This window comes from Cheilinus undulatus, unplaced genomic scaffold (genome assembly GCF_018320785.1).
Source record: "Cheilinus undulatus unplaced genomic scaffold, ASM1832078v1 Contig13, whole genome shotgun sequence".
Taxonomy (NCBI): domain Eukaryota; kingdom Metazoa; phylum Chordata; class Actinopteri; order Labriformes; family Labridae; genus Cheilinus; species Cheilinus undulatus.
In genome coordinates this window covers 76,922-103,056 of record NW_024571680.1, presented here as the reverse complement: position 1 = coordinate 103,056, position 26,135 = coordinate 76,922, and the positions used below count along the sequence as shown (strand labels likewise).

The window sequence follows — 26,135 nt, the reverse complement described above, 5'->3', positions numbered from 1 at the left end:
TGCTGTGTTATTTTTACGCCCGATGTAACGGGACTCAAACCTTCCAAAAAGTTCAACTTTTGTCTCGTCAGTCCACAGAATATTTCTCCAGAAGTCTTGGGGATCATCAGGATGTTTCTTGGAAAATGGGAGACGAGCCTTTGTGCTCTTTTTGCTCAGCAGTGGTTTTGGCCTTGGAACTCTCCCATGATGCCATTGTTGCCCAGTGTCTTTCTTATGGTTGAGTCATGAACTCTGACCTTAACTGAGGCCAGTGAGGCCTGCAGGTCTTCGGATGTTGTTCTAGGTTCTTTTGTGACCTGGATGAGTCGTGGTTGCGCTCTCAGAGTGATTTTGGTTGGCCGACCACTCCTGGGAAGGTTCACCACTGTTACTTGTTTTCTCCATTTGTGGATAATGGCTCTGACTGTGGTTTGCTGGAGTCCCAAAGCCTTGGAAATGGCTTTGTAACCTTTTCCAGACTGATAGATTCCAATAACTTTGTTTTTTCATTTGTTCTTGAATTTCTTTGGCTCGTGGCATGATGCCTTTCTTTCTGAGATCTTGTAGCTTTCTTCATTTTGTCTGACAGCTTCTATTTAAGTGATTTTTTGACTCAACAAATGTGGCAGTAATCAGGCCTGGGTGTGGCCAGTGAAACTAAACTCAGCTTTCCAAAAACTGTGGTTAATCACAGTTAACTCATGATTTATCAAGGGGGGCAGTTACTTTTTTACACAGGTCCAGATAGGTTTGGATTTTTTCCCCCATTAAGAAATTAGATAATCATTCAAACACTGCATTTTCTATTTACTTGGGTTGTCTTTGTGAAATATAAAAATTTGTTTGATGATCTGAAACATTTAAGTGTTATAAATCAGCAAAAAACTCAGGAATCAGAAAGGGGTTAATACTTTCTCACACCACTGTACATACAGTTATAGGTGTACATACACTCTCTGTCATAGAAGAATTTATAAAAGCAAGTCTGTTCAGATATTCATCTTCATTTTGATAACATTCAGAGGGCACAGAGAGATTTAGAATGACAAAGACAAACACCACATGTAGTCTAATCACACTGATGAATGGGTCATCTCTCTTATGAGGATCAATATTGATCGCTAATGATCAATAATGATCAATACTGATCATTATATAATATATAATGATCATTCATATATATATATATATATATATATATATATATATAATGATTATATGTACAATACTATATATAATGTAGAATACTGGGAATACTGGTAATTAGGTGTATATAATGCTGGGTTTACACCCAAATCCAATAAGTCAATATTTCTACACTCATTTTAGCCTGTACTGATACAGGGTTTAGGATCATGTTGCCATGCTGCAATGCTCCCTGGGAGATCTGCCGTGTTGGTTGGATAGTAGTGTGGCAGTAGAGTGTTTTCTGTCTTAATGTTTTTGAATTGATGGTGAGGGTACGGCATCGTTAGGCCCTAGCACCACTTCATATGACCATAATGGTAACAGACTAATCCTGTCCCGTCTTTACATCAGAGGAGAGGTCATTCAGACACTGAGAGAACATGATTAAGATTTTAGTTAGTAGTTTTTGTTTGTCAGTAAAATGTTAAACCTGCTTACACTGAAGCGTATCCATTTATAGCCTGTTGTTGTTCACTCAGGTCCTCTGGACGACGACGGTCAGCCTCACGGTTTCTGCACAGTAACATACTCATCCAGTGACCGGTTTGAAGGACATTTCACCCACGGAGAGAAGAACGGAAAGGGCAAGTTCTTCTTTTTTGATGGAAGGTACGGCTGAGACGTTAGCATCAGGATGTGTATCGTCAGTGAAAATTCTGACTTCTAAAGTCTGTGAACTTTAGTGTAACTAGAGTGAACAACCAGGGGTCAGGTCAGTCTGGGCCGTCAGCAGAGACCACACCTTCTCTGGCTTCATTCAGGGATGACGCTCTGAATCGCAGTCATGTGTGGTCTGTAACCATATTAAAGCTATTGTCCCTCTAACTGAATGTTTGATCATCTGAATGGGAGTGGTCAGGCTCTGTGGGAGTGGGCGGGAATGGTCAGAAATCAGACGAAGGGTGATCACCATCACACACAGGTAGACGAGGAATCTGACCAGTGTGGTGTTTTCCTGTGTGTTTGTCCTCAGCACCCTGGAGGGTTTCTACGTGGACGACGCTCTACAGGGTCAGGGAGTGTACACGTATGAGGAGGGTGGTGTCCTTCATGGGACATATGTGGATGGCGAGCTGAACGGGCCAGCTCAGGAGTTTAACGGAGAGGGCTGCCTGGTGTTCAAGGGACAATACAAAGACAACAACCGCTGTGGAGAGTGTTGGGTCTACTACCCCGTGAGTCTGCTCAGTGCATGCCTGCCATCACCGTTTATGTCAACAGTTAGAACAGTCGCCACCATCACTGTGTTTCTATCAACAGAACAGTCGCCACCATCACTGTGTTTCTATCAACAGTTAGAACAGTCGCCACCATCACTGTGTTTATATCAACAGAACAGTCGCCACCATCACTGTGTTTCTATCAACAGTTAGAACAGTCGCCACCATCACTGTGTTTATATCAACAGAACAGTCGCCACCATCACAGTGTTTCTATCAACAGTTAGAACAGTCGCCACCATCACTGTGTTTCTATCAACAGTTACAACAGTCGCCACCATCACTGTGTTTCTATCAACAGTTAGAACAGTTGCCACCATCCCTGTGTTTCTATCAACAGCTAGAACAGTCGCCACCATCACTGTGTTTACATCAACAGAACAGTCGCCACCATCACTGTGTTTCTATCAACAGTTAGAACAGTTGCCACCATCACTGTGTTTCTATCAACAGTTAGAACGGTCGCCAACTTCACTGTGTTTCTATCAACAGTTAGAACAGTCACCACCATTCCTGTGTTTATATCAACAGAACAGTCGCCACCATCACTGTGTTTCTATCAACAGTTAGAACAGTCGCCACCATCACTGTGTTTATATCAACAGAACAGTCGCCACCATCACAGTGTTTCTATCAACAGTTAGAACAGTCGCCACCATCACTGTGTTTCTATCAACAGTTAGAACAGTCGCCACCATCACTGTGTTTATATCAACAGAACAGTCGCCACCATCACAGTGTTTCTATCAACAGTTAGAACAGTCGCCACCATCACTGTGTTTCTATCAACAGTTAGAACAGTCGCCACCATCACTGTGTTTATATCAACAGTTAGAACAGTTGCCACCATCACTGTGTTTCTATCAACAGCTAGAACAGTCGCCACCATCACTGTGTTTACATCAACAGAACAGTCGCCACCATCACTGTGTTTCTATCAACAGTTAGAACAGTCGCCACCATCCCTGTGTTTATATCAACAGTTAAAACAGTCGCCACCATCCCTGTGTTTCTATCAACAGTTAGAACAGTCGCCACCATCCCTGTGTTTCTATCAACAGCTAGAACAGTCGCCACCATCACTGTGTTTACATCAACAGAACAGTCGCCACCATCACTGTGTTTCTATCAACAATTAGAACAGTCGCCACCATCACTGTGTTTCTATCAACAGTTAGAACAGTCGCCACCATCCCTGTGTTTATATCAACAGTTAGAACAGTCGCCACCATCCCTGTGTTTCTATCAACAGTTAGAACAGTCGCCACCATCCCTGTGTTTCTATCAACAGCTAGAACAGTCGCCACCATCACTGTGTTTACATCAACAGAACAGTCGCCACCATCACTGTGTTTCTATCAACAGTTAGAACAGTCGCCACCATCACTGTGTTTCTATCAACAGTTAGAACAGTTGCCACCATCCCTGTGTTTCTATCAACAGTTAGAACAGTCGCCACCATCCCTGTGTTTCTATCAACAGCTAGAACAGTCGCCACCATCACTGTGTTTCTATCAACAGTTAGAACAGTCGCCACCATCACTGTGTTTCTATCAACAGTTAGAACAGTCGCCACCATCACTGTGTTTCTATCAACAGTTAGAACAGTCGCCACCATCACTGTGTTTACATCAACAGAACAGTCGCCACCATCACTGTGTTTACATCAACAGAACAGTCGCCACCATCACTGTGTTTCTATCAACAGTTAGAACAGTCGCCACCATCACTGTGTTTCTATCAACAGTTAGAACAGTCACCACCATCCCTGTGTTTCTTTCAACAGTTAGAACGGTCGCCAACATCACTGTGTTTCTATCAACAGTTAGAACAGTCGCCACCATCACTGTGTTTCTATCAACAGTTAGAACAGTCACCACCATCCCTGTGTTTCTTTCAACAGTTAGAACGGTCGCCAACATCACTGTGTTTCTATCAACAGTTAGAACAGTCACCACCATTCCTGTGTTTATATCAACAGAACAGTCGCCACCATCACTGTGTTTCTATCAACAGTTAGAACAGTCGCCACCATCACTGTGTTTATATCAACAGAACAGTCGCCACCATCACAGTGTTTCTATCAACAGTTAGAACAGTCGACACCATCACTGTGTTTATATCAACAGTTACAACAGTCGCCACCATCACTGTGTTTATATCAACAGTTAGAACAGTTGCCACCATCCCTGTGTTTCTATCAACAGCTAGAACAGTCGCCACCATCAGTGTTTACATCAACAGAACAGTCGCCACCATCACTGTGTTTCTATCAACAGTTAGAACAGTCGCCACCATCACTGTGTTTATATCAACAGTTAGAACAGTCGCCACCATCCCTGTGTTTCTATCAACAGTTAGAACAGTCGCCACCATCCCTGTGTTTCTATCAACAGCTAGAACAGTCGCCACCATCACTGTGTTTACATCAACAGAACAGTCGCCACCATCACTGTGTTTCTATCAACAGTTAGAACAGTCGCCACCATCACTGTGTTTCTATCAACAGTTAGAACAGTCGCCACCATCCCTGTGTTTCTATCAACAGTTAGAACAGTCGCCACCATCCCTGTGTTTCTATCAACAGCTAGAACAGTCGCCACCATCACTGTGTTTCTATCAACAGTTAGAACAGTTGCCACCATCACTGTGTTTCTATCAACAGTTAGAACAGTCGCCACCATCACTGTGTTTACATCAACAGAACAGTCGCCACCATCACTGTGTTTACATCAACAGAACAGTCGCCACCATCACTGTGTTTCTATCAACAGTTAGAACAGTCGCCACCATCACTGTGTTTCTATCAACAGTTAGAACAGTCACCACCATCCCTGTGTTTCTATCAACAGTTAGAACGGTCGCCAACATCACTGTGTTTCTATCAACAGTTAGAACAGTCGCCACCATCACTGTGTTTCTATCAACAGTTAGAACAGTCGCCACCATCACTGTGTTTCTATCAACAGTTAGAACAGTCGCCACCATCACTGTGTTTCTATCAACAGTTAGAACGGTCGCCAACATCACTGTGTTTCTATCAACAGTTAGAACAGTCGCCACCATCACTGTGTTTCTATCAACAGTTAGAACAGTCGCCACCATCACTGTGTTTCTATCAACAGTTAGAACAGTCGCCACCATCCCTGTGTTTCTATCAACAGCTAGAACAGTCGCCAACATCACTGTGTTTCTATCAACAGTTAGAACAGTCGCCACCATCACTGTGTTTCTATCAATAGTTAGAACAGTCGCCACCATCACTGTGTTTCTATCAACAGTTAGAACAGTCGCCACCATCACTGTGTTTACATCAACAGAACAGTCGCCACCATCACTGTGTTTACATCAACAGAACAGTCGCCACCATCACTGTGTTTCTATCAACAGTTAGAACAGTCGCCACCATCACTGTGTTTTTATCAACAGTTAGAACAGTCACCACCATCCCTGTGTTTCTATGAACAGTTAGAACGGTCGCCAACATCACTGTGTTTCTATCAACAGTTAGAACAGTCGCCACCATCACTGTGTTTCTATCAACAGTTAGAACAGTCACCACCATCCCTGTGTTTCTTTCAACAGTTAGAACGGTCGCCAACATCACTGTGTTTCTATCAACAGTTAGAACAGTCACCACCATTCCTGTGTTTATATCAACAGAACAGTCGCCACCATCACTGTGTTTCTATCAACAGTTAGAACAGTCGCCACCATCACTGTGTTTATATCAACAGAACAGTCGCCACCATCACAGTGTTTCTATCAACAGTTAGAACAGTCGACACCATCACTGTGTTTATATCAACAGTTACAACAGTCGCCACCATCACTGTGTTTATATCAACAGTTAGAACAGTTGCCACCATCCCTGTGTTTCTATCAACAGCTAGAACAGTCGCCACCATCAGTGTTTACATCAACAGAACAGTCGCCACCATCACTGTGTTTCTATCAACAGTTAGAACAGTCGCCACCATCACTGTGTTTATATCAACAGTTAGAACAGTCGCCACCATCCCTGTGTTTCTATCAACAGTTAGAACAGTCGCCACCATCCCTGTGTTTCTATCAACAGCTAGAACAGTCGCCACCATCACTGTGTTTACATCAACAGAACAGTCGCCACCATCACTGTGTTTCTATCAACAGTTAGAACAGTCGCCACCATCACTGTGTTTCTATCAACAGTTAGAACAGTCGCCACCATCCCTGTGTTTCTATCAACAGTTAGAACAGTCGCCACCATCCCTGTGTTTCTATCAACAGCTAGAACAGTCGCCACCATCACTGTGTTTCTATCAACAGTTAGAACAGTCGCCACCATCACTGTGTTTCTATCAACAGTTAGAACAGTCGCCACCATCACTGTGTTTCTATCAACAGTTAGAACAGTCGCCACCATCACTGTGTTTACATCAACAGAACAGTCGCCACCATCACTGTGTTTACATCAACAGAACAGTCGCCACCATCACTGTGTTTCTATCAACAGTTAGAACAGTCGCCACCATCACTGTGTTTCTATCAACAGTTAGAACAGTCACCACCATCCCTGTGTTTCTATCAACAGTTAGAACAGTCGCCACCATCCCCGTGTTTCTATCAACAGCTAGAACAGTTGCCACCATCACTGTGTTTACATCAACAGAACAGTCGCCACCATCACTGTGTTTCTATCAACAGTTAGAACAGTCGCCACCATCACTGTGTTTCTATCAACAGTTAGAACAGTCACCACCATCCCTGTGTTTCTATCAACAGTTAGAACGGTCGCCAACATCACTGTGTTTCTATCAACAGTTAGAACAGTCACCACCATTCCTGTGTTTATATCAACAGAACAGTCGCCACCATCACTGTGTTTCTATCAACAGTTAGAACAGTCGCCACCATCACTGTGTTTATATCAACAGAACAGTCGCCACCATCACAGTGTTTCTATCAACAGTTAGAACAGTCGCCACCATCACTGTGTTTATATCAACAGTTAGAACAGTTGCCACCATCCCTGTGTTTCTATCAACAGCTAGAACAGTCGCCACCATCAGTGTTTACATCAACAGAACAGTCGCCACCATCACTGTGTTTCTATCAACAGTTAGAACAGTCGCCACCATCACTGTGTTTCTATCAACAGTTAGAACAGTCGCCACCATCCCTGTGTTTATATCAACAGTTAGAACAGTCACCACCATCCCTGTGTTTCTATCAACAGTTAGAACAGTCGCCACCATCCCCGTGTTTCTATCAACAGCTAGAACAGTTGCCACCATCACTGTGTTTACATCAACAGAACAGGCTACCATCACTGTGTTTCTATCAACAGTTAGAACAGTCGCCACCATCACTGTGTTTCTATCAACAGTTAGAACAGTCGCCACCATCACTGTGTTTACATCAACAGAACAGTCGCCACCATCACTGTGTTTACATCAACAGAACAGTCGCCACCATCACTGTGTTTCTATCAACAGTTAGAAGAGTCGCCACCATCACTGTGTTTCTATCAACAGTTAGAACAGTCACCACCATCCCTGTGTTTCTATCAACAGTTAGAACGGTCGCCAACATCACTGTGTTTCTATCAACAGTTAGAACAGTCGCCACCATCACTGTGTTTCTATCAACAGTTAGAACAGTAACCACCATCCCTGTGTTTCTTTCAACAGTTAGAACGGTCGCCAACATCACTGTGTTTCTATCAACAGTTAGAACAGTCACCACCATTCCTGTGTTTATATCAACAGAACAGTCGCCACCATCACTGTGTTTCTATCAACAGTTAGAACAGTCACCACCATCCCTGTGTTTCTATCAACAGTTAGAACGGTCGCCAACATCACTGTGTTTCTATCAACAGTTAGAACAGTCGCCACCATCACTGTGTTTCTATCAACAGTTAGAACAGTCGCCACCATCACTGTGTTTCTATCAACAGTTAGAACAGTCGCCACCATCACTGTGTTTCTATCAACAGTTAGAACAGTAACCACCATCCCTGTGTTTCTTTCAACAGTTAGAACGGTCGCCAACATCACTGTGTTTCTATCAACAGTTAGAACAGTCACCACCATTCCTGTGTTTATATCAACAGAACAGTCGCCACCATCACTGTGTTTCTATCAACAGTTAGAACAGTAACCACCATCCCTGTGTTTCTTTCAACAGTTAGAACGGTCGCCAACATCACTGTGTTTCTATCAACAGTTAGAACAGTCACCACCATTCCTGTGTTTATATCAACAGAACAGTCGCCACCATCACTGTGTTTCTTTCAACAGTTAGAACGGTCGCCAACATCACTGTGTTTCTATCAACAGTTAGAACAGTCACCACCATTCCTGTGTTTATATCAACAGAACAGTCGCCACCATCACTGTGTTTCTATCAACAGTTAGAACAGTCGCCACCATCACTGTGTTTCTATCAACAGTTAGAACAGTCGCCACCATCACTGTGTTTACATCAACAGAACAGTCGCCACCATCACTGTGTTTACATCAACAGAACAGTCGCCACCATCACTGTGTTTCTATCAACAGTTAGAACAGTCGCCACCATCACTGTGTTTCTATCAACAGTTAGAACAGTCACCACCATCCCTGTGTTTCTATCAACAGTTAGAACGGTCGCCAACATCACTGTGTTTCTATCAACAGTTAGAACAGTCACCACCATCCCTGTGTTTCTATCAACAGTTAGAACGGTCGCCAACATCACTGTGTTTCTATCAACAGTTAGAACAGTCACCACCATTCCTGTGTTTATATCAACAGAACAGTCGCCACCATCACTGTGTTTCTATCAACAGTTAGAACAGTCGCCACCATCACTGTGTTTATATCAACAGAACAGTCGCCACCATCACAGTGTTTCTATCAACAGTTAGAACAGTCGCCACCATCCCCGTGTTTCTATCAACAGCTAGAACAGTTGCCACCATCACTGTGTTTACATCAACAGAACAGTCGCCACCATCACTGTGTTTCTATCAACAGTTAGAACAGTCGCCACCATCACTGTGTTTACATCAACAGAACAGTCGCCACCATCACTGTGTTTACATCAACAGAACAGTCGCCACCATCACTGTGTTTCTATCAACAGTTAGAACAGTCGCCACCATCACTGTGTTTCTATCAACAGTTAGAACAGTCACCACCATCCCTGTGTTTCTATCAACAGTTAGAACGGTCGCCAACATCACTGTGTTTCTATCAACAGTTAGAACAGTCGCCACCATCACTGTGTTTCTATCAACAGTTAGAACAGTAACCACCATCCCTGTGTTTCTTTCAACAGTTAGAACGGTCGCCAACATCACTGTGTTTCTATCAACAGTTAGAACAGTCACCACCATTCCTGTGTTTATATCAACAGAACAGTCGCCACCATCACTGTGTTTCTATCAACAGTTAGAACAGTCGCCACCATCACTGTGTTTCTATCAACAGTTAGAACAGTCGCCACCATCACTGTGTTTACATCAACAGAACAGTCGCCACCATCACTGTGTTTACATCAACAGAACAGTCGCCACCATCACTGTGTTTCTATCAACAGTTAGAACAGTCGCCACCATCACTGTGTTTCTATCAACAGTTAGAACAGTCACCACCATCCCTGTGTTTCTATCAACAGTTAGAACGGTCGCCAACATCACTGTGTTTCTATCAACAGTTAGAACAGTCACCACCATCCCTGTGTTTCTATCAACAGTTAGAACGGTCGCCAACATCACTGTGTTTCTATCAACAGTTAGAACAGTCACCACCATTCCTGTGTTTATATCAACAGAACAGTCGCCACCATCACTGTGTTTCTATCAACAGTTAGAACAGTCGCCACCATCACTGTGTTTATATCAACAGAACAGTCGCCACCATCACAGTGTTTCTATCAACAGTTAGAACAGTCGCCACCATCACTGTGTTTATATCAACAGTTAGAACAGTTGCCACCATCCCTGTGTTTCTATCAACAGCTAGAACAGTCGCCACCATCAGTGTTTACATCAACAGAACAGTCGCCACCATCACTGTGTTTCTATCAACAGTTAGAACAGTCGCCACCATCACTGTGTTTCTATCAACAGTTAGAACAGTCGCCACCATCCCTGTGTTTATATCAACAGTTAGAACAGTCACCACCATCCCTGTGTTTCTATCAACAGTTAGAACAGTCGCCACCATCCCCGTGTTTCTATCAACAGCTAGAACAGTTGCCACCATCACTGTGTTTACATCAACAGAACAGTCGCCACCATCACTGTGTTTCTATCAACAGTTAGAACAGTCGCCACCATCACTGTGTTTCTATCAACAGTTAGAACAGTCGCCACCATCACTGTGTTTACATCAACAGAACAGTCGCCACCATCACTGTGTTTACATCAACAGAACAGTCGCCACCATCACTGTGTTTACATCAACAGTTAGAACAGTCACCACCATCACTGTGTTTCTATCAACAGTTAGAACAGTCACCACCATCCCTGTGTTTCTATCAACAGTTAGAACGGTCGCCAACATCACTGTGTTTCTATCAACAGTTAGAACAGTCGCCACCATCACTGTGTTTCTATCAACAGTTAGAACAGTAACCACCATCCCTGTGTTTCTTTCAACAGTTAGAACGGTCGCCAACATCACTGTGTTTCTATCAACAGTTAGAACAGTCACCACCATTCCTGTGTTTATATCAACAGAACAGTCGCCACCATCACTGTGTTTCTATCAACAGTTAGAACAGTCGCCACCATCACTGTGTTTATATCAACAGAACAGTCGCCACCATCACAGTGTTTCTATCAACAGTTAGAACAGTCGACACCATCACTGTGTTTATATCAACAGTTACAACAGTCGCCACCATCACTATGTTTATATCAACAGTTAGAACAGTTGCCACCATCCCTGTGTTTCTATCAACAGTTAGAACAGTCGCCACCATCAGTGTTTACATCAACAGAACAGTCGCCACCATCACTGTGTTTCTATCAACAGTTAGAACAGTCGCCACCATCACTGTGTTTATATCAACAGTTAGAACAGTCGCCACCATCCCTGTGTTTCTATCAACAGTTAGAACAGTCGCCACCATCACTGTGTTTCTATCAACAGCTAGAACAGTCGCCACCATCACTGTGTTTACATCAACAGAACAGTCGCCACCATCACTGTGTTTCTATCAACAGTTAGAACAGTCGCCACCATCACTGTGTTTCTATCAACAGTTAGAACAGTCGCCACCATCCCTGTGTTTCTATCAACAGTTAGAACATTCGCCACCATCCCTGTGTTTCTATCAACAGCTAGAACAGTCGCCACCATCACTGTGTTTCTATCAACAGTTAGAACAGTCGCCACCATCACTGTGTTTCTATCAACAGTTAGAACAGTCGCCACCATCACTGTGTTTCTATCAACAGTTAGAACAGTCGCCACCATCACTGTGTTTACATCAACAGAACAGTCGCCACCATCACTGTGTTTACATCAACAGAACAGTCGCCACCATCACTGTGTTTCTATCAACAGTTAGAACAGTCGCCACCATCACTGTGTTTCTATCAACAGTTAGAACAGTCACCACCATCCCTGTGTTTCTATCAACAGTTAGAACAGTCGCCACCATCACTGTGTTTCTATCAACAGTTAGAACAGTCGCCACCATCACTGTGTTTCTATCAACAGTTAGAACAGTCACCACCATCCCTGTGTTTCTATCAACAGTTAGAACAGTCGCCACCATCACTGTGTTTCTATCAACAGTTAGAACAGTCACCACCATTACTGTGTTTATATCAACAGAACAGTCGCCACCATCACTGTGTTTCTATCAACAGTTAGAACAGTCGCCACCATCACTGTGTTTATATCAACAGAACAGTCGCCACCATCACTGTGTTTCTATCAACAGAACAGTCGACACCATCACTCTGTTTATATCAACAGTTAGAACAGTTGCCACTATCCCTGTGTTTCTATCAACAGCTAGAACAGTCGCCACCATCAGTGTTTACATCAACAGAACAGTCGCCACCATCACTGTGTTTCTATCAACAGTTAGAACAGTCGCCACCATCACTGTGTTTCTATCAACAGTTAGAACAGTCGCCACCATCCCTGTGTTTATATCAACAGTTAGAACAGTCACCACCATCCCTGTGTTTCTATCAACAGTTAGAACAGTCGCCACCATCCCTGTGTTTCTATCAACAGCTAGAATAGTCGCCACCATCACTGTGTTTACATCAACAGAACAGTCGCCACCATCACTGTGTTTCTATCAACAGTTAGAACAGTCGCCACCATCACTGTGTTTCTATCAACAGAACAGTCGCCACCATCACTGTGTTTACATCAACAGAACTGTCGCCACCATCACTGTGTTTACATCAACAGAACAGTCGCCACCATCACTGTGTTTCTATCAACAGTTAGAACAGTCGCCACCATCACTGTGTTTCTATCAACAGTTAGAACAGTCACCACCATCCCTGTGTTTCTATCAACAGTTAGAACGGTCGCCACCATCACTGTGTTTCTATCAACAGTTAGAACAGTCACCACCATTCCTGTGTTTCTATCAACAGTTAGAACAGTCGCCACCATCACTGTGTTTCTATCAACAGTTACAACAGTCGCCACCATCACTGTGTTTATATCAACAGTTAGAACAGTTTCCACCATCCCTGTGTTTCTATCAACAGCTAGAACAGTCGCCACCATCAGTGTTTACATCAACAGAACAGTCGCCACCATCACTGTGTTTCTATCAACAGTTAGAACAGTCGCCACCATCACTGTGTTTATATCAACAGTTACAACAGTCGCCACCATCACTGTGTTTATATCAACAGTTAGAACAGTCACCACCATCCCTGTGTTTCTATCAACAGTTAGAACAGTCGCCACCATCCCTGTGTTTCTATCAACAGCTAGAACAGTCGCCACCATCACTGTGTTTACATCAACAGAACAGTCGCCACCATCACTGTGTTTCTATCAACAGTTAGAACAGTCACCACCATCACTGTGTTTCTATCAACAGAACAGTCGCCACCATCACTGTGTTTACATCAACAGAACAGTCGCCACCATCACTGTGTTTACATCAACAGAACAGTCGCCACCATCACTGTGTTTCTATCAACAGTTAGAACAGTCACCACCATCCCTGTGTTTCTATCAACAGTTAGAACGGTCGCCACCATCACTGTGTTTACATCAACAGAACAGTCGCCACCATCACTGTGTTTCTATCAACAGTTAGAACAGTCACCACCATCCCTGTGTTTCTATCAACAGTTAGAACAGTCGCCACCATCACTGTGTTTCTATCAACAGTTAGAACAGTCGCCACCATCCCTGTGTTTCTATCAACAGTTAGAACAGTCGCCACCATCACTGTGTTTCTATCAACAGTTAGAACAGTCGCCACCATCCCTGTGTTTACATCAACAGAACAGTCGCCACCATCACTGTGTTTCTATCAACAGTTAGAACAGTCACCATCACTGTGTTTCTATCAACAGTTAGAACAGTCGCCACCATCACTGTGTTTCTATCAACAGTTAGAACAGTCGCCACCATCACTGTGTTTCTATCAACAGTTAGAACAGTCGCCACCATCACTGTGTTTCTATCAACAGTTAGAACAGTCACCACCATCACTGTGTTTCTATCAACAGTTAGAACAGTCGCCACCATCACTGTGTTTATATCAACAGTTAGAACAGTCACCACCATCCCTGTGTTTCTATCAACAGTTAGAACAGTCGCCACCATCCCTGTGTTTCTATCAACAGCTAGAACAGTCACCACCACCACTGTGTTTACATCAACAGAACAGTCGCCACCATCACTGTGTTTCTATCAACAGTTAGAACAGTCGCCACCATCACTGTGTTTCTATCAACAGAACAGTCGCCACCATCACTGTGTTTACATCAACAGAACAGTCCCCACCATCACTGTGTTTACATCAACAGAACAGTCGCCACCATCACTGTGTTTCTATCAACAGTTAGAACGGTCGCCACCATCACTGTGTTTCTATCAACAGTTAGAACAGTCACCACCATTCCTGTGTTTCTATCAACAGTTAGAACAGTCGCCACCATCACTGTGTTTCTATCAACAGTTAGAACAGTCGCCACCATCCCTGTGTTTACATCAACAGAACAGTCGCCACCATCACTGTGTTTCTATCAACAGTTAGAACAGTCACCACCATCCCTGTGTTTCTATCAACAGTTAGAACAGTCGCCAACATCACTGTGTTTCTATCAACAGTTAGAACAGTCGCCACCATCACTGTGTTTCTATCAACAGTTAGAACAGTCGCCACCATCACTGTGTTTCTATCAACAGTTAGAACAGTCACCACCATCCCTGTGTTTCTATCAACAGTTAGAACAGTCGCCACCATCCCTGTGTTTATATCAACAGTTAGAACAGTCACCACCATCCCTGTGTTTCTATCAACAGTTAGAACAGTCGCCACCATCCCTGTGTTTCTATCAACAGCTAGAACAGTCACCACCACCACTGTGTTTACATCAACAGAACAGTCGCCACCATCACTGTGTTTCTATCAACAGTTAGAACAGTCGCCACCATCACTGTGTTTCTATCAACAGAACAGTCGCCACCATCACTGTGTTTACATCAACAGAACAGTCCCCACCATCACTGTGTTTACATCAACAGAACAGTCGCCACCATCACTGTGTTTCTATCAACAGTTAGAACAGTCGCCACCATCACTGTGTTTCTATCAACAGTTAGAACAGTCACCACCATCCCTGTGTTTCTATCAACAGTTAGAACGGTCGCCACCATCACTGTGTTTACATCAACAGAACAGTCGCCACCATCACTGTGTTTCTATCAACAGTTAGAACAGTCACCACCATCCCTGTGTTTCTATCAACAGTTAGAACGGTCGCCACCATCACTGTGTTTCTATCAACAGTTAGAACAGTCACCACCATTCCTGTGTTTCTATCAACAGTTAGAACAGTCGCCACCATCACTGTGTTTCTATCAACAGTTAGAACAGTCGCCACCATCCCTGTGTTTACATCAACAGAACAGTCGCCACCATCCCTGTGTTTCTATCAACAGTTAGAACAGTCACCACCATCCCTGAGTTTCTATCAACAGTTAGAACAGTCGCCAACATCACTGTGTTTCTATCAACAGTTAGAACAGTCGCCACCATCACTGTGTTTCTATCAACAGTTAGAACAGTCGCCACCATCACTGTGTTTCTATCAACAGTTAGAACAGTCACCACCATCCCTGTGTTTCTATCAACAGTTAGAACGGTCGCCAACATCACTGTGTTTCTATCAACAGTTAGAACAGTCGCCACCATCACTGTGTTTCTATCAACAGTTAGAACAGTCACCACCATCCCTGTGTTTCTATCAACAGTTAGAACGGTCGCCAACATCACTGTGTTTCTATCAACAGTTAGAACAGTCACCACCATTCCTGTGTTTATATCAACAGAACAGTCGCCACCATCACTGTGTTTCTATCAACAGTTAGAACAGTCGCCACCATCACTGTGTTTATATCAACAGAACAGTCGCCACCATCACAGTGTTTCTATCAACAGTTAGAACAGTCGCCACCATCACTGTGTTTATATCAACAGTTAGAACAGTTGCCACTATCCCTGTGTTTCTATCAACAGCTAGAACAGTCGCCACCATCAGTGTTTACATCAACAGAACAGTCGCCACCATCACTGTGTTTCTATCAACAGTTAGAACAGTCGCCACCATCACTGTGTTTCTATCAACAGTTAGAACAGTCGCCACCATCCCTGTGTTTATATCAACAGTTAGAACAGTCACCACCATCCCTGTGTTTCTATCAACAGTTAGAACAGTCGCCACCATCCCTGTGTTTCTATCAACAGCTAGAACAGTCGCCACCATCACTGTGTTTACATCAACAGAACAGTCGCCACCATCACTGTGTTTCTATCAACAGTTAGAACAGTCGCCACCATCACTGTGTTTCTATCAACAGTTAGAACAGTCGCCACCATCCCTGTGTTTACATCAACAGAACAGTCGCCACCATCCCTGTGTTTCTATCAACAGTTAGAACAGTCGCCACCATCACTGTGTTTCTATCAACAGAACAGTCGCCACCATCACTGTGTTTACATCAACAGAACAGTCGCCACCATCACTGTGTTTACATCAACAGAACAGTCGCCACCATCACTGTGTTTCTATCAACAGTTAGAACAGTCGCCACCATCACTGTGTTTCTATCAACAGTTAGAACAGTCGCCACCATCCCTGTGTTTATATCAACAGTTAGAACAGTCACCACCATCCCTGTGTTTCTAATAACAGTTAGAACAGTCGCCACCATCCCTGTCTTTCTATCAACAGCTAGAACAGTCGCCACCATCACTGTGTTTACATCAACAGAACAGTCGCCACCATCACTGTGTTTCTATCAACAGTTAGAACAGTCGCCACCATCACTGTGTTTATATCAACAGAACAGTCGCCACCATCACAGTGTTTCTATCAACAGTTAGAACAGTCGACACCATCACTGTGTTTATATCAACAGTTACAACAGTCGCCACCATCACTGTGTTTATATCAACAGTTAGAACAGTTGCCACCATCCCTGTGTTTCTATCAACAGCTAGAACAGTCGCCACCATCAGTGTTAACATCAACAGAACAGTCGCCACCATCACTGTGTTTCTATCAACAGTTAGAACAGTCGCCACCATCACTGTGTTTATATCAACAGTTAGAACAGTCGCCACCATCCCTGTGTTTCTATCAACAGTTAGAACAGTCGCCACCATCCCTGTGTTTCTATCAACAGCTAGAACAGTCGCCACCATCACTGTGTTTACATCAACAGAACAGTCGCCACCATCACTGTGTTTCTATCAACAGTTAGAACAGTCGCCACCATCACTGTGTTTCTATCAACAGTTAGAACAGTCGCCACCATCACTGTGTTTCTATCAACAGAACAGTCGCCACCATCACTGTGTTTACATCAACAGAACAGTCGCCACCATCACTGTGTTTACATCAACAGAACAGTCGCCACCATCCCTGTGTTTCTATCAACAGTTAGAACGGTCGCCACCATCACTGTGTTTACATCAACAGAACAGTCGCCACCATCACTGTGTTTCTATCAACAGTTAGAACAGTCACCACCATCCCTGTGTTTCTATCAACAGTTAGAACGGTCGCCACCATCACTGTGTTTCTATCAACAGTTAGAACAGTCGCCACCATCACTGTGTTTCTATCAACAGTTAGAACAGTCGCCACCATCACTGTGTTTCTATCAACAGTTAGAACAGTCGCCACCATCACTGTGTTTCTATCAACAGAACAGTCGCCACCATCACTGTGTTTACATCAACAGAACAGTCCCCACCATCACTGTGTTTACATCAACAGAACAGTCGCCACCATCACTGTGTTTCTATCAACAGTTAGAACAGTCGCCACCATCACTGTGTTTCTATCAACAGTTAGAACAGTCACCACCATCCCTGTGTTTCTATCAACAGTTAGAACGGTCGCCACCATCACTGTGTTTACATCAACAGTTAGAACAGTCGCCACCATCACTGTGTTTCTATCAACAGTTAGAACAGTCGCCACCATCACTGTGTTTCTATCAACAGTTAGAACAGTCACCACCATCCCTGTGTTTCTATCAACAGTTAGAACAGTCGCCACCATCACTGTGTTTCTATCAACAGTTAGAACAGTCGCCACCATCACTGTGTTTCTATCAACAGAACAGTCGCCACCATCACTGTGTTTACATCAACAGAACAGTCGCCACCATCACTGTGTTTACATCAACAGAACAGTCGCCACCATCCCTGTGTTTCTATCAACAGTTAGAACGGTCGCCACCATCACTGTGTTTACATCAACAGAACAGTCGCCACCATCACTGTGTTTCTATCAACAGTTAGAACAGTCACCACCATCCCTGTGTTTCTATCAACAGTTAGAACGGTCGCCACCATCACTGTGTTTCTATCAACAGTTAGAACAGTCGCCACCATCACTGTGTTTCTATCAACAGTTAGAACAGTCGCCACCATCACTGTGTTTCTATCAACAGAACAGTCGCCACCATCACTGTGTTTACATCAACAGAACAGTCGCCACCATCACTGTGTTTCCATCAACAGAACAGTCGCCACCATCCCTGTGTTTCTATCAACAGTTAGAACAGTCACCACCATTCCTGTGTTTCTATCAACAGTTAGAACAGTCGCCACCATCACTGTGTTTCTATCAACAGTTAGAACAGTCGCCACCATCCCTGTGTTTCCATCAACAGAACAGTCGCCACCATCACTGTGTTTCTATCAACAGTTAGAACAGTCACCACCATCCCTGTGTTTCTATCAACAGTTAGAACAGTCGCCAACATCACTGTGTTTCTATCAACAGTTAGAACAGTCGCCACCATCACTGTGTTTCTATCAACAGTTAGAACAGTCGCCACCATCCCTGTGTTTACATCAACAGAACAGTCGCCACCATCCCTGTGTTTCTATCAACAGTTAGAACAGTCGCCACCATCACTGTGTTTCTATCAACAGTTAGAACAGTCGCCACCATCACTGTGTTTCTATCAACAGAACAGTCGCCACCATCACTGTGTTTACATCAACAGAACAGTCGCCACCATCACTGTGTTTACATCAACAGAACAGTCGCCACCATCCCTGTGTTTCTATCAACAGTTAGAACGGTCGCCACCATCACTGTGTTTACATCAACAGAACAGTCGCCACCATCACTGTGTTTCTATCAACAGTTAGAACAGTCACCACCATCACTGTGTTTCTATCAACAGTTAGAACAGTCGCCACCATCACTGTGTTTCTATCAACAGAACAGTCGCCACCATCACTGTGTTTACATCAACAGAACAGTCGCCACCATCACTGTGTTTACATCAACAGAACAGTCGCCACCATCACTGTGTTTCTATCAACAGTTAGAACAGTCGCCACCATCACTGTGTTTACATCAACAGTTAGAACAGTCACCACCATCCCTGTGTTTCTATCAACAGTTAGAACAGTCGCCACCATCACTGTGTTTACATCAACAGAACAGTCGCCACCATCACTGTGTTTCTATCAACAGTTAGAACAGTCACCACCATCCCTGTGTTTCTATCAACAGTTAGAACGGTCGCCACCATCACTGTGTTTCTATCAACAGTTAGAACAGTCACCACCATTCCTGTGTTTCTATCAACAGTTAGAACAGTCGCCACCATCACTGTGTTTCTATCAACAGTTAGAACAGTCGCCACCATCCCTGTGTTTACATCAACAGAACAGTCGCCACCATCACTGTGTTTCTATCAACAGTTAGAACAGTCACCACCATCCCTGTGTTTCTATCAACAGTTAGAACAGTCGCCAACATCACTGTGTTTCTATCAACAGTTAGAACAGTCGCCACCATCACTGTGTTTCTATCAACAGTTAGAACAGTCGCCACCATCCCTGTGTTTACATCAACAGAACAGTCGCCACCATCCCTGTGTTTCTATCAACAGTTAGAACAGTCGCCACCATCACTGTGTTTCTATCAACAGTTAGAACAGTCGCCACCATCACTGTGTTTATATCAACAGTTAGAACAGTCGCCACCATCACTGTGTTTCTATCAACAGTTAGAACAGTCGCCACCATCCCTGTGTTTCTATCAACAGTTAGAACAGTCGCCACCATCACTGTATTTACATCAACAGAACAGTTGCCACCATCACTGTGTTTCTACCAACAGTTAGAACAGTCGCCACCATCACTGTTTTAATGTCAACAGTTAGAACAGTTTCCACCATCACTGTGTTTCTATCAACAGTTAGAACAGTCGCCACCATCACTGTGTTTACATCAACAGAACAGTCGCCACCATCACTGTGTTTCTATCAACAGTTAGAACAGTTGCCACCATCACTGTGTTTCTATCAACAGTTAGAACAGTCGCCACCATCACTGTGTTTCTATCAACAGTTAGAACAGTCGCCACCATCACTGTGTTGACATCAACAGAACAGTCGCCATCATCACTGTGTTTACATCAACAGAACAGTCGCCACCATCACTGTGTTTCTATCAACAGTTAGAACAGTCGCCACCATCACTGTTTTTCTATCAACAGTTAGAACAGTCGCCACCATCCCTGTGTTTCTATCAACAGTTAGAACAGTCGCCAACATCACTGTGTTTCTATCAACAGTTAGAACAGTCGCCATCATCATTGTGTTTCTATCAACAGTTAGAACAGTCGCCACCATCCCTGTGTTTACATCAACAGAACAGTCGCCACCATCACTGTGTTTCTATCAACAGTTAGAACAGTCGCCAACATCACTGTGTTTCTATCAACAGTTAGAACAGTCGCCACCATCACTGTGTTTCTATCAACAGTTAGAACAGTCGCCACCATCACTGTGTTTCTATCAACAGTTAGAACAGTCGCCAACATCACTGTGTTTACATCAACAATTAGAACAGTCGCCACCATCACTGTGTTTCTATCAACAGTTAGAACAGACCCCACCATCACTGTGTTTCTATCAACAGTTAGAACAGTCGCCACCATCACTGTGTTTACATCAACAGAACAGTCGCCACCATCACTGTGTTTCTATCAACAGTTAGAACAGTCGCCACCATCACTGTGTTTCTATCAACAGAACAGTCGCCACCATCACTGTGTTTACATCAACAGAACAGTCGCCACCATCACTGTGTTTACATCAACAGAACAGTCGCCACCATCACTGTGTTTCTATCAACAGTTAGAACAGTCGCCACCATCACTGTGTTTCTATCAACAGTTAGAACAGTCACCACCATCCCTGTGTTTCTATCAACAGTTAGAACGGTCGCCACCATCACTGTGTTTACATCAACAGAACAGTCGCCACCATCACTGTGTTTCTATCAACAGTTAGAACAGTCACCACCATCCCTGTGTTTCTATCAACAGTTAGAACGGTCGCCACCATCACTGTGTTTCTATCAACAGTTAGAACAGTCACCACCATTCCTGTGTTTCTATCAACAGTTAGAACAGTCGCCACCATCACTGTGTTTCTATCAACAGTTAGAACAGTCGCCACCATCCCTGTGTTTACATCAACAGAACAGTCGCCACCATCACTGTGTTTCTATCAACAGTTAGAACAGTCACCACCATCCCTGTGTTTCTATCAACAGTTAGAACAGTCGCCAACATCACTGTGTTTCTATCAACAGTTAGAACAGTCGCCACCATCACTGTGTTTCTATCAACAGTTAGAACAGTCGCCACCATCACTGTGTTTCTATCAACAGTTAGAACAGTCACCACCATCCCTGTGTTTCTATCAACAGTTAGAACAGTCGCCACCATCCCTGTGTTTATATCAACAGTTAGAACAGTCACCACCATCCCTGTGTTTCTATCAACAGTTAGAACAGTCGCCACCATCCCTGTGTTTCTATCAACAGCTAGAACAGTCACCACCACCACTGTGTTTACATCAACAGAACAGTCGCCACCATCACTGTGTTTCTATCAACAGTTAGAACAGTCGCCACCATCACTGTGTTTCTATCAACAGAACAGTCACCACCATCACTGTGTTTACATCAACAGAACAGTCCCCACCATCACTGTGTTTACATCAACAGAACAGTCGCCACCATCACTGTGTTTCTATCAACAGTTAGAACAGTCGCCACCATCACTGTGTTTCTATCAACAGTTAGAACAGTCACCACCATCCCTGTGTTTCTATCAACAGTTAGAACGGTCGCCACCATCACTGTGTTTACATCAACAGAACAGTCGCCACCATCACTGTGTTTCTATCAACAGTTAGAACAGTCACCACCATCCCTGTGTTTCTATCAACAGTTAGAACGGTCGCCACCATCACTGTGTTTCTATCAACAGTTAGAACAGTCACCACCATTCCTGTGTTTCTATCAACAGTTAGAACAGTCGCCACCATCACTGTGTTTCTATCAACAGTTAGAACAGTCGCCACCATCCCTGTGTTTACATCAACAGAACAGTCGCCACCATCACTGTGTTTCTATCAACAGTTAGAACAGTCACCACCATCCCTGTGTTTCTATCAACAGTTAGAACAGTCGCCAACATCACTGTGTTTCTATCAACAGTTAGAACAGTCGCCACCATCACTGTGTTTCTATCAACAGTTAGAACAGTCGCCACCATCACTGTGTTTCTATCAACAGTTAGAACAGTCACCACCATCCCTGTGTTTCTATCAACAGTTAGAACAGTCGCCAACATCACTGTGTTTCTATCAACAGTTAGAACAGTCGCCACCATCACTGTGTTTCTATCAACAGTTAGAACAGTCACCACCATCCCTGTGTTTCTATCAACAGTTAGAACGGTCGCCAACATCACTGTGTTTCTATCAACAGTTAGAACAGTCACCACCATTCCTGTGTTTATATCAACAGAACAGTCGCCACCATCACTGTGTTTCTATCAACAGTTAGAACAGTCGCCACCATCACTGTGTTTATATCAACAGAACAGTCGCCACCATCACTGTGTTTCTATCAACAGTTAGAACAGTCGCCACCATCACTGTGTTTATATCAACAGTTAGAACAGTTGCCACTATCCCTGTGTTTCTATCAACAGCTAGAACAGTCGCCACCATCAGTGTTTACATCAACAGAACAGTCGCCACCATCACTGTGTTTCTATCAACAGTTAGAACAGTCGCCACCATCACTGTGTTTCTATCAACAGTTAGAACAGTCGCCACCATCCCTGTGTTTATATCAACAGTTAGAACAGTCACCACCATCCCTGTGTTTCTATCAACAGTTAGAACAGTCGCCACCATCCCTGTGTTTCTATCAACAGCTAGAACAGTCGCCACCATCACTGTGTTTACATCAACAGAACAGTCGCCACCATCACTGTGTTTCTATCAACAGTTAGAACAGTCGCCACCATCACTGTGTTTCTATCAACAGAACAGTCGCCACCATCACTGTGTTTACATCAACAGAACAGTCGCCACCATCACTGTGTTTACATCAACAGAACAGTCGCCACCATCACTGTGTTTCTATCAAAAGTTAGAACAGTCGCCACCATCACTGTGTTTCTATCAACAGTTAGATCAGTCGCCACCATCCCTGTGTTTATATCAACAGTTAGAACAGTCACCACCATCCCTGTGTTTCTAATAACAGTTAGAACAGTCGCCACCATCCCTGTCTTTCTATCAACAGCTAGAACAGTCGCCACCATCACTGTGTTTACATCAACAGAACAGTCGCCACCATCACTGTGTTTCTATCAACAGTTAGAACAGTCGCCACCATCACTGTGTTTCTATCAACAGAACAGTCGCCACCATCACAGTGTTTCTATCAACAGTTAGAACAGTCGACACCATCACTGTGTTTATATCAACAGTTACAACAGTCGCCACCATCACTGTGTTTATATCAACAGTTAGAACAGTTGCCACCATCCCTGTGTTTCTATCAACAGCTAGAACAGTCGCCACCATCAGTGTTTACATCAACAGAACAGTCGCCACCATCACTGTGTTTCTATCAACAGTTAGAACAGTCGCCACCATCACTGTGTTTATATCAACAGTTAGAACAGTCGCCACCATCCCTGTGTTTCTATCAACAGTTAGAACAGTCGCCACCATCCCTGTGTTTCTATCAACAGCTAGAACAGTCGCCACCATCACTGTGTTTACATCAACAGAACAGTCGCCACCATCACTGTGTTTCTATCAACAGTTAGAACAGTCGCCACCATCACTGTGTTTCTATCAACAGTTAGAACAGTCGCCACCATCACTGTGTTTCTATCAACAGAACAGTCGCCACCATCACTGTGTTTACATCAACAGAACAGTCGCCACCATCACTGTGTTTACATCAACAGAACAGTCGCCACCATCACTGTGTTTCTATCAACAGTTAGAACAGTCGCCACCATCACTGTGTTTACATCAACAGTTAGAACAGTCACCACCATCCCTGTGTTTCTATCAACAGTTAGAACAGTCGCCACCATCACTGTGTTTACATCAACAGAACAGTCGCCACCATCACTGTGTTTCTATCAACAGTTAGAACAGTCACCACCATCCCTGTGTTTCTATCAACAGTTAGAACGGTCGCCACCATCACTGTGTTTCTATCAACAGTTAGAACAGTCACCACCATTCCTGTGTTTCTATCAACAGTTAGAACAGTCGCCACCATCACTGTGTTTCTATCAACAGTTAGAACAGTCGCCACCATCCCTGTGTTTACATCAACAGAACAGTCGCCACCATCACTGTGTTTCTATCAACAGTTAGAACAGTCACCACCATCCCTGTGTTTCTATCAACAGTTAGAACAGTCGCCAACATCACTGTGTTTCTATCAACAGTTAGAACAGTTTCCACCATCACTGTGTTTCTATCAACAGTTAGAACAGTCGCCACCATCACTGTGTTTACATCAACAGAACAGTCGCCACCATCCCTGTGTTTCTATCAACAGTTAGAACAGTCGCCACCATCACTGTGTTTCTATCAACAGTTAGAACAGTCGCCACCATCACTGTGTTTCTATCAACAGTTAGAACAGTCGCCACCATCACTGTGTTTCTATCAACAGTTAGAACAGTCGCCACCATCCCTGTGTTTCTATCAACAGTTAGAACAGTCGCCACCATCACTGTATTTACATCAACAGAACAGTTGCCACCATCACTGTGTTTCTACCAACAGTTAGAACAGTCGCCACCATCACTGTTTTAATGTCAACAGTTAGAACAGTTTCCACCATCACTGTGTTTCTATCAACAGTTAGAACAGTCGCCACCATCACTGTGTTTACATCAACAGAACAGTCGCCACCATCACTGTGTTTCTATCAACAGTTAGAACAGTTGCCACCATCACTGTGTTTCTATCAACAGTTAGAACAGTCACCACCATCACTGTGTTTCTATCAACAGTTAGAACAGTCGCCACCATCACTGTGTTGACATCAACAGAACAGTCGCCATCATCACTGTGTTTACATCAACAGAACAGTCGCCACCATCACTGTGTTTCTATCAACAGTTAGAACAGTCGCCACCATCACTGTTTTTCTATCAACAGTTAGAACAGTCGCCACCATCCCTGTGTTTCTATCAACAGTTAGAACAGTCGCCAACATCACTGTGTTTCTATCAACAGTTAGAACAGTCGCCATCATCATTGTGTTTCTATCAACAGTTAGAACAGTCGCCACCATCCCTGTGTTTACATCAACAGAACAGTCGCCACCATCACTGTGTTTCTATCAACAGTTAGAACAGTCGCCACCATCCCTGTGTTTACATCAACAGAACAGTCGCCACCATCACTGTGTTTCTATCAACAGTTAGAACAGTCACCACCATCCCTGTGTTTCTATCAACAGTTAGAACAGTCGCCAACATCACTGTGTTTCTATCAACAGTTAGAACAGTTTCCACCATCACTGTGTTTCTATCAACAGTTAGAACAGTCGCCACCATCACTGTGTTTACATCAACAGAACAGTCGCCACCATCACTGTGTTTCTATCAACAGTTAGAACAGTCGCCACCATCACTGTGTTTCTATCAACAGTTAGAACAGTCGC

General features: G+C 43.8%; 1 protein-coding gene across 1 annotated transcript in view; it reads left to right on the top strand.

Moving 5' to 3' along the window:
- The window catches only part of setd7 (SET domain containing 7, histone lysine methyltransferase), a 38,293-nt gene that overhangs the window by 7,499 nt on the left and 4,659 nt on the right, over positions 1–26,135 (top strand). Inside the window, exons 2-3 of the mRNA XM_041782432.1 lie at positions 1,650–1,779; positions 2,144–2,345. Coding sequence (XP_041638366.1) covers positions 1,650–1,779; positions 2,144–2,345 — 332 coding nt within the window. The remainder of the gene's footprint in view (positions 1–1,649; positions 1,780–2,143; positions 2,346–26,135) is intronic.